The sequence below is a fragment of the Aquarana catesbeiana genome, linkage group LG02 (genome assembly GCF_042186555.1).
Source record: "Aquarana catesbeiana isolate 2022-GZ linkage group LG02, ASM4218655v1, whole genome shotgun sequence".
Taxonomy (NCBI): Eukaryota; Metazoa; Chordata; class Amphibia; order Anura; family Ranidae; genus Aquarana; species Aquarana catesbeiana.
Window position 1 is genome coordinate 575,771,029 of NC_133325.1, and position 15,922 is coordinate 575,786,950.

The 15,922-nt window shown below is 44.3% G+C and overlaps 1 protein-coding gene across 1 annotated transcript in view; it reads right to left on the reverse strand.

Moving 5' to 3' along the window:
• LOC141128688 (uromodulin-like) overlaps positions 1-15,922 on the reverse strand; it is a 66,065-nt gene that overhangs the window by 9,166 nt on the left and 40,977 nt on the right. Inside the window, exons 7-8 of the mRNA XM_073616122.1 lie at positions 12,245-12,490; positions 10,936-11,092 (exon numbers count right to left, since the gene is read on the reverse strand). Of these exons, the coding sequence (XP_073472223.1) occupies positions 10,936-11,092; positions 12,245-12,490 (403 nt within the window). The remainder of the gene's footprint in view (positions 1-10,935; positions 11,093-12,244; positions 12,491-15,922) is intronic.

A 15,922-nucleotide genomic window follows, 5' to 3' on the forward strand; every position in this document is an offset into this window, starting at 1 on the left:
ACCCTGTACCGTGATGTGCTGTGCCCTGATGTGCCCCGTGCCCTGATGTGCTATGTGCCCCGTGCCCTGATGTGCTATGTGCCCCGATGTGCCTTGTGCCCCGATGTGCCCCGATGTACTGTGACCTGATGTGCTGTACCCTGATGTGCTGTACCCTGATGTGCTGTACCCTGATGTGCTGTACCCTGATGTGCTGGGCTCTGTACAATGATGTACTGTGACCTGTGCCCTGATGTGCTGTGCCCTGACGTGCTGTGTTCTGTTGCTCTGATTAGAACGGTGTCATTGAACTAAATGGGGCGTGACAAGTTTCCCCAGTGTGAACCACGCCTAAGACACTGATCGCCGCCAATACTAGTATTTAACAAATTCCCAGTATAGATCCCATCGTCTGTAGGCGTTGCAGCTTTCACAGCGGCGGGGGGGGGGGGGGGGGCGCAGTTTTCCATCTTTGCCCTGGGCACCAGATGACCTTATCCCGGCACTGCATGACGGTGCCGGCGGCTGTGCACACGGCATTTTCTGTTTTTCATTCCTGTAGGCAAAATTACACTGCAGCTGTGGCTCTTGAGCACCACAACAATAGATTTATTTTACACTGTACACCCATATGCTGTACTTAATTGCTGTGCAGACCCCTGCTTATTGAACCCAGAGGTCCCTTTTCCTCATGTGCAATAACAGGATCCTCATTCTGTATTTTGGTTCAGTCCTTCCATTTATATATACTTACACACATCATAGGTCATTATAAAATGCTGTATGTTTATACAAACAAGGGAACTAAGGTTCTTGTCCCTTGAACAAAATGAATGAAACTGTCTGTCATCTGCATGGAAATACTTGTCAACCAAGCAATAAAATGATCTGAATAATAAGTCATGAATGCTTACTTTTTTTCCATAGGCCCTAATGGTAAAATAATTGCCCTGCAGGCTCCCAAGTAAATGGTTTCTCCATAAGTCCTATGAAGATACGGTTGCACATGCACATTTCCCAGCCAGCTTGAAGAAGGACCACAACACTACCCAACATAGGCCATGGCTCCAAATCTAGGTAACCTGCTAATCTGAGGTATGTAGAGGATGTCTAGTAGCATAAGGAGAAGAAAAGAGGCTTTTAGAGCCCAACTCCAGGCTGCTGCTAAAGTGGTTGTAAAGTCAGAAGCTTTTTTTACATTACTGTATTCCATGCAATAAGATAAAAAAGCTTCTGCGTGCAGCACCTCCTGCAGCCCCCCTAAATACCTACCTGAGCCCGATCTCGATCCAACACTGTGCACGAGAGCCGAGGCTCTCTTACTCCTCATTGGCTCAGATACAGCAGCGGAAGCCATTGGCTCCTGCAGCTGTCAGATTCAGTGACGAGGAAGCAGGGATGGGGCCAAGCCCAGATCTATGTGTCTTATGGACACACAGAGCAAGCTTTGGGGTGAGCACTCACGGGTGCCCCCATAGCAAGCAGCTTGCTGTGCGGGCACTCAGTGGGGGGAGGAGCCAGCAGGGCACCCGAGAGGAGTATTTGGCTGCTTTGTGCATAATTTACCCATGCAGGGTCCCCAAGCATTTAATGGGTAAATGCTCATTTGGCTAGGGGGAAAGTACAATTACTTTATTCCTCTCTCCCTGGCAACCAGTGCTTTCTTTCGCTGTCTGAGAGAGCTGCAACTTTTCTGACACTAACTTACAGGATATAGGTTTATTTAATAGTACTTAAAGGCTTACTAAACCGTCTTTTTTTTTTTCAAATAACAAACACATCATACTTACCTCCACTGTGCAGTTCGTTTTTCACAGAGTGGCCCTGAACCTCGTCTTCTGGGGTCCCCTGGCGGCGCTCGCGGCCCCTCCTGGCATCTGGAAACCCCCTAGGTGAAGCGCCTCCCATGGGGTTACTGTGCGGGCCTGCTCCTGAGTCCAGCATTTGCGTCCATGGACACAGAATGCCGCTCGGCCCTGCCCCTGGGAGCCCGGCGTCATTGGATTTGATTGACAGCAGTGGAAGCCAATGGCTGCGCTGCTATCAATCTATCCAATCAAGAGCCGAGAACCCCGGGCAGAGAGGTAGAGCGCGTCTCCGCCGAGGGAGCGAACGGGCTCAGGTGAGTAAATCGGGGGGCTAGGGGGGCTGCTGAGTGACAGAAGTTTCTTCACCTTAATGCATAGGATGCATTAAGGTGAAAAAACACGAGGGTTTACAACCCCTTTAACCTCCCTGGCGGTTTTCCCGAGTGTGGCTCGGGGTTAAAATTCAGTACCATTAGCGGTAACCCCGAGCCACACTCGGGATCGCATTGCAGGATCCTGGGGTGGCGTTACTTACCTTGTCCCCGGGATCCTGCGATGTCCCCCGCAGTGTCCGAGGGCTCCGTCCTCCTCCGAAGCCTCTCCGTGCCAGGGTCCGTTCCCTGCGAGCGGCGCGACGCACGGGGGCGGAGCCTGGCGGCAAATTCAAAAAATGTCAAAATCATAACACATACAATCTGTACTGTATGAAATGATTTCACATCCCTTTTGTCCCCAGTGCTTTGTCCCATGCCCTGCATGCAATTTTACATGATATACACTGTTCTTTCTGCCTGGAAACTGGAGATTGTCCATAGCAACCAAAAAGTGTCCCTTTACGTCAAAAGTGGCTTTAGACCAGCTAGAAAACAGCGATAATAAATTAGAACATTTGCAGAATTGAGCGATAGTGAATTGTGGGGAAATTTATTTTATTACTATTTTTTTTTTTTTAATTATTTATTTTTATTTATTATATTATAATTTATGTTTTTGTGTTTCAAACTTTATCATACCCGGGATATCTACTAGACTCTGGTTTGGACAGATTTAAGTGTGTTATTGTTAAGATTTACAGACCTACAATATAAAAACGCCAAATTTCCATGCAAAATAATGGTACCGCTTTCAGCACCTAAAATCCGAAATAATCATACCGCCAGGGAGGTTAACCACTTCAGCCCCGGAAGGATTTACCCCCTTCCTGACCAGAGCACTTTTTACAATTTGGCACTGCGTCGCTTTAACTGCTAATTGCAGTTATGCAATGCTGCACCCAAATGAAATTTGCGTCCTTTTCTTCCCACAAATAGAGCTTTCTTTTGATGGTATTTGATCACCTCCGTCGTTTTTATTTTTTGCGCTATAAACGGAAAAAGACCGAAAATTTTGAAAAAAATATTTTCTACTTTTTGTTATAAAAAAAAAATCCAATAAACTCAATTTTAGTCATACATTTAGGCCAAAATGTATTCGGCCACATGTCTTTGGTAAAAAAAAATGTCAATAAGTGTATATTTATTGGTTTGCGCAAAAGTTATAGCGCCTACAAACTAGGGTACATTTTCTGGAATTTACACAGCCTTTAATTTATGACTGCCTATGTCATTTCTTGAGGTGCTAAAATGGCAGGGCAGTACAAAACCCCCACAAATGACCCCATTTTGGAAAGTAGACACCCCAAGGAAATTGCTGAGAGGCATGTTGAGCCCATTGAAGATTAATTTTTTTTGTCCCAAGTGATTGAATAATGACAAAAAAAAAAAAAAAAAAAAAATAAAATACAAAAAGTTGTTACTAAATGATATATTGCTCACACAGGCCATGGGCATATTTGGAATTGCACCCCAAAATACAATTAGCTGCTTCTCCTGAGTATGGAGATACCACATGTGTGGGACTTTTTGGGAGCCTAGCCGCTTACGGGGCCCCGAAATCCAAGCACCGCCTTCAGGATTTTTAAGGGCGTAAATTTTTGATTTCACTCCTCACTACCTATCACAGTTTTGAAGGCCATAAAATGCTAAGAGGGCACAAAACCCCGCCAAATTACCCCATTTTGGAAAGTAGACACCCCAAGCTATTTGCTGAGAGGCATGTTGAGTCCTTGGAATATTTTATATTTTGACACAAGTTGCGGGAAAGTGACAATTTTTTTTTTTTTTATTTGTACAAAGTTGTCACTAAATGATATATTGCTCAAACATGCAATGGGCATATGTGGAATTACACCCCAAAATACATTCTGCTACTTCTCCTGAGTACGGGGATACCACATGTGTGGGACTTTTTGGGAGCCTAGCCGCATACGGGGCCCCGAAAACCAAGCACTGCCTTCAGGATTTCTAAGGGCGTAAATTTTTGATTTCACTCCTCACTACCTATCACAGTTTTGAAGGCCATAAAATGCCAAGATAGCACAAAACCCCCCCAAATGACCCCATTTTGGAAAGTAGACACCCCAAGCTATTTGCTGAGAGGCATGGTGAGTATTTTGCAGCTCTCATTTGTTTTTGAAAATGAATAAAGACAAGAAAAACATTTTTTTTTCTTTTTTTAATTTTCAAAACCTTGTGACAAAAAGCGAGGTCTGCAAAATACTCACTATACCTCTCAGCAAATAGCTTGGGGTGTCTACTTTCCAAAATGGGGTCATTTGGAGGGGTTTTGTGCCACCTGGGCATTCCATGGCCTCCGAAACTGTGATAGGCAATGAAGAGTGAAATCAAAAATTTACGCCCTTAGAAAGCCTGAAGGCGGTGCTTGGTTTTCGGGGTCCCGTACGTGGCTAGGCTCCCAAAAAGTCTCACACATGTGGTATCCCCGTACTCAGGAGAAGCAACAGAATGTATTTTGGGGTGCAATTTCACATATTCCCATGGCATGTTTGAGCAATATATCATTTAGTGACAACTTTGTGCAAAAAAAAAAAAAAAAAAAATTGTCTTTTTCCCGCAACTTGTGTCACAATATAAAATATTCCATAGACTCAACATGCCTCTCAGCAAATAGCTTGGGGTGTCTACTTTCCAAAATGGGGTCATTTGGGGGGGTTGAACTGTCCTGGCATTTTATGCACAACATTTAGAAGCTTATGTCACACATCACCCACTCTTCTAACCACTTGAAGACAAAGCCCTTTCTGACACTTTTTGTTTACATGAAAAAATATTTTTTTTTTGCAAGAAAATTACTTTGAACCCCCAAACATTATATAATTCTTTTTAAAGCAAATGCCCTACAGATTAAAATGGTGGGTGTTTCATTTTTTTTTTTTCACACAGTATTTGCGCAGCGATTTTTCAAACGCATTTTTTTGGGAAAAACACACTTTTTTCAATTTTAATGCACTAAAACACACTATATTGCCCAAATGTTTGATGAAATAAAAAAGATGATCTTAAGCCGAGTACATGGATACCAAACATGACATGCTTTAAAATTGCGCACAAACGTGCAGTGGCGACAAACTAAATACATTTTTAAAAGCCTTTAAAAGCCTTTACAGGTTACCACTTTAGATTTACTGCCCTCGATCTGACGTTCGCGGTGACACATCACATGCATGGTGCAATTGCTGTTTACATTTGACGCCAGACCGACGCTTGCATTCGCCTTTGCGCGAGAGCAGGGGGGGGGGGCAGGGGTGCTTTTTTTTTTTTTTTTCTTTATTATTTTTTTGCTTTTTTATCTTATTTTTAAACTGTTCCTTTCATTTTTATTTTTTTTAATCATTTTTATTGTGATCTCAGGGAATGTAAATATCCCCTATGATAGCAATAGGTAGTGACAGGTACTCTTTTTTTTAAAAAAATGGGATCTATTAGACCCTAGATCTCTCCTCTGCCCTCAAAGCATCTGACCACACCAAGATCGGTGTGATAAAATGCTTTCCCAATTTCCCAATGGCGCTGTTTACATCGGGAGAAATCATGAAATGCTCGTAGCTTCCGGTTTCTTAGGCCATAGAGATGTTTGGAGCCACTCTGGTCTCTGATCACCTCTATGGTCAGCTGGCTGAATTACCGGCTGCATTCTCAGGTTCCCTGTCGGGACAGGAGAGCCAGAGAAAAACATGGAAGATGGTGGGGGGGGGGGGGGGAATTCCCTCCCACTGCTTGTAAAAGCAGTCTAGAGGCTAATTAGCCGCTAGGATTGCTTTTACATGAAAGCCGACCGTTGGCTGAAAAGAATTATACCAAGATGATACCTAAACCTGCAGGCATCATTCTGGTATAACCACTCAAAGTCCAGCAACATACCAGTACGTTGCTGGTCCTTGTTGGGCATATATTGTAAACTTAATTTTCATGCAGCCTGTGGGCTGAACGAAAAAAAAAAGAGATTGATCGGTGGGTATGCCCACCATTAGAATACCTCCCTTCATCCACCCACTTCTAATGATGGGCATACATGCACCGTATATATATGCCGAAGCATGGGGGCATCCTCCCGCAAAAGTTAGGAGCAAATCGCTCCTCTGCCCTCTGCTGCCCCCACGCTTCGGCATATATGCTGAAGTATGTAACTGTGGTGGTGAAATCACCTCCGACAGCGCTGGAGTCACGGCTTTATGTATCGTGGGAGCAAACGCTGTTGCTGTCAAGATAAATAAATCCGTGCTGCAACTGAATGGCGTACCTGCTAAGCAAAATGATGGTTAACAATAAAACAAAGTAACATTACAGTATAACAGTAAGACTTACCATACCTGCAAAGCAAATACAAAAAAAACATAGTAAAAAATAAAACATTTAACGCAACCTGTGCCTAAAATATATATATGCCGAAGCATGGAGGCATCCTCCCACAAAAGGCAGGAGAAAATTGCTCCTCCACCCACTACTGCCCCAATGCTTCGGCATATATGCTGAAGTATGTAACTGTGGTGGTGAAATCACCTCCGACAGCGCTGGAGTCACGGCTTTATATATCGTGGGAGCAAATGCTGTTGCTGTCAAGATAAATAAATCCGCTCTGCAGCTGAATGACGTACCTGAAAACAAAAAAAGTGGTTACCAACAAAACACAGTAAAAACAGTAAAGTATAAAAAAATTGCATATCTGAAAAGCAAACATGGTAAAACATAATAACAATAAAACATTGCAGAATAGAATACAGTAAAAAAGAGCAGAATAGAGAGAGAATAGAGAGAGAGAACAATAAAACGACAACTATTTTTGGTTTTTTTATTTTATATTTTTTGTGTTTTTATATTTTTTTAATTTTTTAATTTATTTATTTATTTTTTACACTTTTTTTTAGTAACTTTAACTTTTGTAACTGGTACCAGGTTTGGGTCTCAAAATGCGATGGCATCTTGGGAGACCCTGTGAAAGTGTGTCCTAGTCTGTGCAATGCTGTACCCTACGCTAAAACTCAACTAGTGTATGGTAGCGTTCAAAACATTCACCAATGCATAGACCAGGATTGTCAGGACAGGAGGGACAATAATACCGGGTGTCACGCCTAAATCCGCGCTTGCTACAGACACGACATCTTCTTTGGGGGGCTCGTTGGGTAGGAGTTCTCGAGAGGACATAAGGAAAATGCCTCTCATGCAGCCGGCTTACTGCATTTGGTTGGGGAAGGTGAGGTGGAGCACCGTCTGGATACAGAAGGGCTCTGACGATCTCTTCTTGGAATTTAAGGAAGGATCCAGTTAGTCCTGAAGCTCTGTATAGCACATGAGCGTTCAGCAAAGCCAATTGAAATAAATAAGCAGGCACTTTTTTGTACCAGCGTCTGGCCTTATGGGCAACTAGGTACGGCACCAGCAACTGGTCGTTGAGGTCCACCCCTCCCATATTTTGGTTATATTCGTGGACACAGAGGGGTTTCTCCACAACACCAGTCGCCGTAGTAATTTGGACCGTCATGTCTGCATGAAGGGAGGTAAAAACGAAAACATTCTTATTGTCCCTCCACTTCATAGCGAGCAAATTATTACACTGCAAGCAGGCTCTCTCCCCCAGCCTAAGACGGGAATCCACAAGCCGCTGGGGAAAGCCCCGGCGATTAGGTCGCACGGTGCCACATGCTCCAATCTGGTGATCAAAAAGGAATGGAAGCAGAGAACACGGGCATATGGTAAATTGGGTCAGTGGACCAATATGACCGCAACTCACTCTTTTTATTTATGCCCATGTTGAGGGAATGGCCCAGAAAGAGCTTAAATTCGGAGACCGTAATTGGTCTCCAATCTCTGGCAAGGGAGGACTGGGGATTAGCGGCGATGTGTTGACCAGCGTATAAATTGCTTTGGTCCACAATAGATCTATAGAGATCTTCGGTGAAAAACAGCGAATAAAAATCCAGGGGCGTAAAATCAACTGTTTTCACCTGAATTCCAGGTTGGCCAGTGAATGGGGGAAGTACGGGTGCTGCAGAAGTGGTGGGTGCCCAATTCGGATTGGCGAATGCAGCAGGAAGGGCACTATGGGCACGACGGGCCTGTGTTCGTCTTCTTGGTGGCAGCGGGACACTACTAGTGCTTGCCACCTCACCAGCTTGAACTGCACTTATGGGACTCGCCATGTCACCACGTGATACTGCAGTGCTGGATATACGACCAGGGTGTACTAGGCCGCTGGTGCTTGCCAGTTCACCAGAAGGAATAGCGGCGCTAGTACTTCTCTGCTCCATACGAGGGACCTGTGGTTCTTGCACTTCAAGAACAGAAGAAGAAGATTTGGGGTCTGGTACGCCTGACCTTAGCAGGGACCACAACTCCGTCATCAGAGCTATCTGTCATGGAGCCGCTGTCCTCTATAGGATTGTATTCTGAGCCTGAATCTGACAGATGAGTGACTTCCTCTTCACTATCTGTCATGCTCAGAAACGTGTAGGCCTCTTCACTAGTGTACCTTCGATTTGCCATTTTGGGCTCTAGATTTAGTGGTACACTAGTGAGACTCACAGGCAAAAAAGCTCCTGACTGTTAGCGACTGATTCAAAACGCTACCAAAAAACTGTTAGCGATCGCAGGGATCAGGCCTGACTCTGCGAACGCTGCAGTTATGTGTGCTTAGTGTTTTGTAAGTGACAGTGATCAATCGATACTGCACTTGGGTGGGCTGGGCAGGGCTGGGCCGAGGGGCAAAACGCAGGTGCTAGCAGGTATCTGGGCTGATCCCGCTAACACTGCGTTTATGGGAACCCTAAACTGCTGGGGAGTATAGATCTGATCGGATCAGATATCGATCCGTTCAGATACTATAGCACTAAGGGAGGTGTATGCTGCATGCGTGGGTGTTAGCGGTACTGGCGCTAAACTGACGCTGCCTGGGGCGACGCAGACCTTATCTGACCCTAAAAACGTAACTTATATCACCGCCGGGCAATTAGGGGGTTAAACCTTTATAAGGTAATAAACGGCGGGTGCCCTAAAACTATAAAAAACAAACTAACTAACCAGCGTCACCCGTAACACTTATACGGTGATCGCTGGTGAAAGGGTTAACTAGGGGGCAATCAGGGGGTTAAAACCTTTAGTAGGTAGTATATGGGGGTCCCTGTCGCTATAAAACACTGACAGCGAACCTATATACTTACCTTCCTAACTAGCGTCACCTGTGTCACTAATACAGCGATCAGAAAAACAATCGTTTAGTGACACTGGCGACGGGGGGGTGATCAAGGGGTTAACCTTTATTAGGGGGGGTTAGGGGGGTACCCTGGACCTAAAGGGGGGTACCCCAGACCTAAAGGGGGCTAACCCTAACTGCCCTAACACTTATAACTGTCACAAACTGACACCAATGCAAAAAAAAAAAAACTGCTATTGGTGTCAGTGTGACAGGGGGTACAGGGGGGTGATCGGGGGGTGAAAAGTGTGCCTAGTGTGTTCTACTGTTAGTGTAGTGTTGGTGTAACTTACATTGATGTCTTCTCTCCTCGGTGCCGGAACGAAAAGACTGACACGAGGAGAGATGACATCACTTCCTCTCCCTCTGTTTACATTACAGAGGCAGAGGAAGGATTTTCATTCGCCGGGAGTGATCGGGAGGGGGTGGCCACGAATGGATGGCCTCCCCCTCACTTCTCATCGCCCGCGAAGAAATGCCGGGCGCCTCGGGCACCGGGGGGGGGGGGTCTAATTGGACCGCCCGCGGGAGGCAGATCACGTACAGGTACGTGATTCTGCCTGCCCGTGCCATTCTGCCGACGTATATCGTCGTGAGGCGGTCGGCAAGTGGTTAAAGCAAACATTGCAGCTTACCAATTCTTAGATGTGATGTCTGTAATCATTTTCGTGTGCTTTTTTTTCTTGTCATCTGGTAATCTGGCAGTAAGTCTGTTGTTTTTCAAAAGAACAAGTTGTCCCACGGATGTACCAGTTACTGGGATGAGAGAAACCATTTACCACTGGCAGGGGTGCTTACAATGACTAGCTTTTATTTACTCATGTAAAACCTTTATCCCAAGAGTAAAAAAAAAAAAAAGTCTGCTGTGACTGCTTATAAAGTGTTAGCCGGAGTTTGGCTTCAGTTTGTTAGTATATTTAAAACGGCTAGTACATCTAACACTCCCCTCCCCCCAGACTGACAATGCTGCTGTCCAAATGTGCTCCTGTGCTCCTTCATCCAGAGTGGGGTCACTCTAATACAGGAGGTGTGTTGCTGGCCAGATCACCAGGTTAAAGCAGAGGGAAAAAAGCCTAAAAAAAAGAAAACTAATGCAGCCACGAAATCTAATGATTGCTAAGCTGCAATATATTCCATTTTTGGTTTTGATTTTAATACCGCTTTAAGTAGATAGAGCCAGGCAGCTAGAATTTTCAGGAGGCGGCTAACAATGGCAACCCCCGTACTTCTCTCATGGCAAAATCACTTTCAGATGGCCATGGACAGTAATATGTAAATACACAGATATTGAAGATCTGACAACCTGTCATAAGTGGCAACTGCTGATCTCTTAACATGAATGGTACGTCTATGGGAAGGCAAACTGCAGACACAGAGCACTGGCTTTTTAGGAGGGTATAATAGCTGTGCTTCCCACAATTATCATCAGCAATAGTGTATGCATGTTGCTCCTAGCCAGTAGACAATCCAGACTGTCATCTAATACCCATGGGCACCTTACACAATGCTCATTGCTGCAAAACAACATCAGCCTCTTATCAGAGAAAATGTATTGATCACTTACCCCAGAACATGTTTCACTGGTCTTGTCACACAAACGTACTTCACAGAAAAGGTTTACATTGGCCTGATTTTGAAACTGAAATGAGCTTATGCTGAAACTGGCTTCTAATGCTTTGCTATTTTCTAACACAGTTGTGGAAACAGTTCCCTGGATACAGCTGTAAATAAGAAAAAAAAAAAAAAATATAAGAATATTTTTGTTACACTGCTGACCAAACTGGTTGGTTTTAGCATGACTTAGGAAAATGAAATATTACTTTTCATAATTAAGCTTTGATTTTTGCCTAGATTTTAAATCAGCAATGATCTAGGTGAGCCATTTCATTTCTTTGCCTTTGATAGAGTTTGCCACATTTAACTTTAAAAGAAATATACAATCATGGAGCACTTTATTGGTGTGCCTTGTATACAGCACACAGGCTCAGATCCTATTTACCTATACCCCTTTAAATCCTTCCTTCTGTTAGTACAATGTGACCACACCATCAGTTCCTTGCTTTGGGGTATTATTCAGAATGGATGACACCACAACGCACTAATCCGGACGTGAAGCATTTTGTTTTTGGCAATCTAAAACAGTTCTGCAGTCAAGGGCAAAAATGATCTATTTTATGAATGGCTTTTCCTCCAAGATTTTCTGTAAAATGTTGCTTCTACAAGTGGAGGAGATAACACTGGTCTAAAAGCATCTAAAGCACTAGGCTTTAGACCAGTGATGTAATGTGTTGTATTGTATTCTTTTGTTTCCAAAGTTTTTTTTTTTTTTTTTTTTTTTTTTTTACACGAAAACTGTACTGATTAAACGGAAATGTCTCGGTTTGTCCCTTTGGATAATTTTAGATGAACTGTCGAGATCGGCTCTCTAAAGCTGTGTACTAAAGCTCAGATTATCGTACAATCGCTCCGAAAGCGGTATTTTTCGCCTGATTTTCTGATTGTGTGTACTAAAACGCAATCAGAAAATCGGATTAGAAACAAAAAAATACATTACAATACAACACATTACATCACTTCCCGAGTTGTATTCTGTCATATGAGAATTTTCAGAACTTTAGTAACCTCTTCATTTTTGATACAAGACTAGCATGCAAAAAAAAAAAAAAAACAGATCATTTGTCTGATAATCAGAGACAGATGTACGAGGCGCCACTTTTACTGGGAACACTTATACTGATTCCAGCTAAATACGGAAGATATTCATAAGGTTAGTTTTAACTTCTTCTTTTGTATTTAGTACTCTGTGCTCTGTGAAGTTCTAAGTCTTTACATTTTCATTCACCTCTATGGTTGCATTAGAAATGTAGACTTACCCATCTTTTATAAGATAAAAAGCATTTACATCACTACGATTATCTGTAGGACTTGCAACACATGTCTCTATCCGGACCACATATTGATTTCCATCAGCGCCTGTCACAAATATTCCCACATAGATGTTTGTTCCAACAACCACTGCATCATTATTTTGATATGGGTCTGTAAATGATGAATCTTTATAAGCAGCCATGGTAACGGGATATGATCCAGTCCCATTCACTCCAGACAGGTATACCGTCCTAAGAAAACAAATACATGTTCAGGTAACAAAACCAATAACAATTTAAATCACAATTTATTTCCTAATAAGTAGCAATAGCTTTCAGAAATTGTTCACACTGAGCACAACTTTGAAATTGTGTGAGTTCATCTGAACTTGCATGATTTAAAAGCCGCATTTCAGTCCGACTTCGGGAAGCGACTTGAAAGACATCCGTGCGGGTTCATGCACAAATATCTATTGAACTCTCCCACAAAGTCGCCGAAAGTAGTGCAGGAACTACTGGAAATCGGTGCACCGATCGGGACGCTTCTATTGCCAGCAAATCGCATGTCAAATCGCACCAATGTGAACGGGAGCTTAAACACTAATGTCCACTAATGTAAAAAGTTACATTTTAATGCATTGGGAAGGCAAGAGAAACCTTAAGGCCAGTTTCTGCGCCCAAACCACAGCGCAGGTGTACCTGTGGTTTTCATGCGGTTAACCCATGGTTTCCCATAAACTTTCTAATAGGTTGTGGGTTTTCTGAAGGCACACCAAAGATGATGTGTGCAGGACATTTGGTGTACTGTCAGAAAATACAGCAAACAACATGTAACCTAATAGAAAATCTATCTGCAGTGCGGCAGTGTGAAACCAGCCTTAAGATGCAATAAAATGATCTGGTTTGAAAGTATTTAGTGTGATTTGTGTGTATACATATATATATATATATATATATATATATATATATATATATATATATATTTATATTCGGAGCCCTCCGTCCTGATGGATATGAAACACATAAACACGTTACAAGACTAACAACATAAATAGACCTGAAGTGTGCCCTGGCCTGCTGTATGGTAAACCCAGATCTGCTGGGTGGTATGCCAGAGAAGGGCGCAAAAAGACTTGGTTTAGGGAGGTAATGTTTTATTTAAGTTTATGGTCTTCTTACAGAGCGAGCTTGCAAAAGGCTCGTGACATTTCTACTTGTGGATTGGGAATATAGCGAGCAAAGCAGGTGGATTTCCACCTTCCCATTTTCCTGATCACGTGGTCCGGGACTCCGTTTCGTGAGGCTGCTGATGCTGCTCCAATATGGAAAGAATGTCCAGAATAACGGTTGGGGTCAAGGCCTAAGTTGCGCAGAAGGATCCTGACGTGAGTAGTGAACTGGTTGGTACTAAGCGGGCTGATCGGGAACGGCAGCAATGGGCTGTCCTGCGAGGGATCAAGTAAATGGGCTAATAGACTATCTAGGATGGCTACGGGGCACCAGGCGTTGTGCGTTCTGAAGAGCTTGATGTCAACCCCTGGACCGGACTGTTGTGTTTTGGATACCTCGAGGTGTATCGTGAAGTGGCTGTGGTGACGCGTGAGGTGGCGTCTGCGTAAGGCCCTATGACTAGTGCTGCTGACTGTGAATTCGCTGGGTCGTAGAAAGCCATAAAATGCCAGGTAGATGGCAGCTTGGATGACCAAGCTGGGCAAAAACCGAAAGGTGAGCGTGAGAGTATGGTGGACATGTCTCGAAACATGGCACTGGTGACTGGTAAGCGTTTACCGCTAACTTGGGGTTTCTGCTTGTGGATGCCTCGGAGGATGGCCTTGACCGCATGGGTAGCGAACAAAGATGGTTTGTTAGGATCTAGAAAAGAGGTGAAATGCTGGATGCCAGCTAGGAAGAGTCTAATAGTGTTGTAGGATAACTTCAGCTGAGTGTGGCAGTATGAAATGAAGGCCAGGATATGATGGAGATCTCCTGGTATAGCCCCGGGGTTAGCCTCTAGAAACCTGTGATAGCTTTTCCAGGCAGCATGGTAGCCTTTCAGGGTATTGTGAGATAGTGACTGGTTAATCAGACTAGTGGCGTCATGAAGATGTCGCTTCAATCCAGGGTTAGCTGTGACCAATGTGGGATAGCAGACATGGTCGGGTCGGCTCCAGGTTCCTGCGAAAAGAAGGTTGTGTAGTTAAAGCGAGATAGCGCGTCGGCCGAAGTGTTGCATTTACCGGGGATATGAACGCAGAGGACATTAAATTGGTGCTGTAGTGAGAGTTGCACCAGCCTGCGTAGGAAGGACATGATGGCCAAGGACTTGGAGCGACCTTTGTTTATAATAGAGGCTGTGGCTAGATTATCTGTGGAAAATGTCACTGTTTGTCCTACCCAGTTGTTGCCCCAGACGTGGGCTGCTGCAACAATGGGGTAAATCTCGAACATCGAGGAGGATTGACTGAACCCGGGGATCGAGAGTATTTCTGGCGGCCATGGTGCTGCGAACCAGTGGTGGCCAAAAATAGCTGCAAAACCTGTGGAGGCTGCGGCGTCCGTGATTATTTGGGGTGAAGTGGGAGACGCTGATGGGATAAACATCGAAATGCCGTTCCAGTTTGTTAGAAAATCGTCCCACCTGGCTAGGTCAGCTACGGCTGCCTTGTCTAGTTTAAATATTAGGTCGGGGTCTTGTACCTGGGAAAGGAACACCAGGAGACGTGAGACGAAGGATCGCCCTTGAGGGATGATCCTTATGGCGAAGTTCAGCATGCCAAGGAGGGATTGCAGTTGCTTTTTTGTGCAGCCTTGCGTATTAGTAAATGTGTGGATGACTGTCCTGATGCGGGTCAATTTGTCGGGAGGCAGACTGGCTTGCATGGTGTGAGTGTTGAGTATGATACCCATGAAGGTGACGATCTGTGCCGGGCCTTCTACCTTCTTATCCGCTAAAGGTACGTTAAGATTATGAAAGATTGTTCTGAGGCTGTTTAGATCAACTGGGGGCTCGTTGGGTTTCTCTATGAGTAGGAAGTCGTCTAAGTAGTGGATCACTTTCTGACAGGACGCATGTTGTGAGAGAATCCAGGAAAGAGACTGAGCGAAAGTGTCGAATAGCCACGGGCTGCTTTTGGAGCCGAACGTTAACTTGGTGGCGAAATAGTATAGACCTTTCCATTTGATTCCGTGCCACCGCCATAGGCACGGATCAATTGGCAACAATTTGAATGCGTCCGAGATGTCTGCTTTAGACAACCAGGCGCCTGCTCCTGCGAGAATGATGGATTGAATAGCTGAGTCTACCGTTGAATATTTAAGTGTAAACTCTTCTGAAGGTATTAGGGAATTTAAACTGGGTATATGGGAACAATGAGGCGCGGACAAATCATAAACTAAACGAAGTTTATTTGAAAACTTGCCCTTCACAAGGCCGATAGGGCTGACTCTCCATACAGAAAAAGGTGATTGTGTAAAGGGGCCGATTATGTATCCCCGGTCTAGTTCTGTTTGCAGCAGGGTGGTGATGGTTTCCTCGTCGGTAGCGGCTGACAGCAGGTTTTTTGCATTCGTGAGTTGTGTTTGGGAGTGTGATAAGTCCGGTGTGAAAGCCTGTCGTGAATCCCCGGATGAGAAAGGCTGCCAGTGAAGGTGTTGGGTGTGAGGCGAGGTAAAACGCGAGCCATC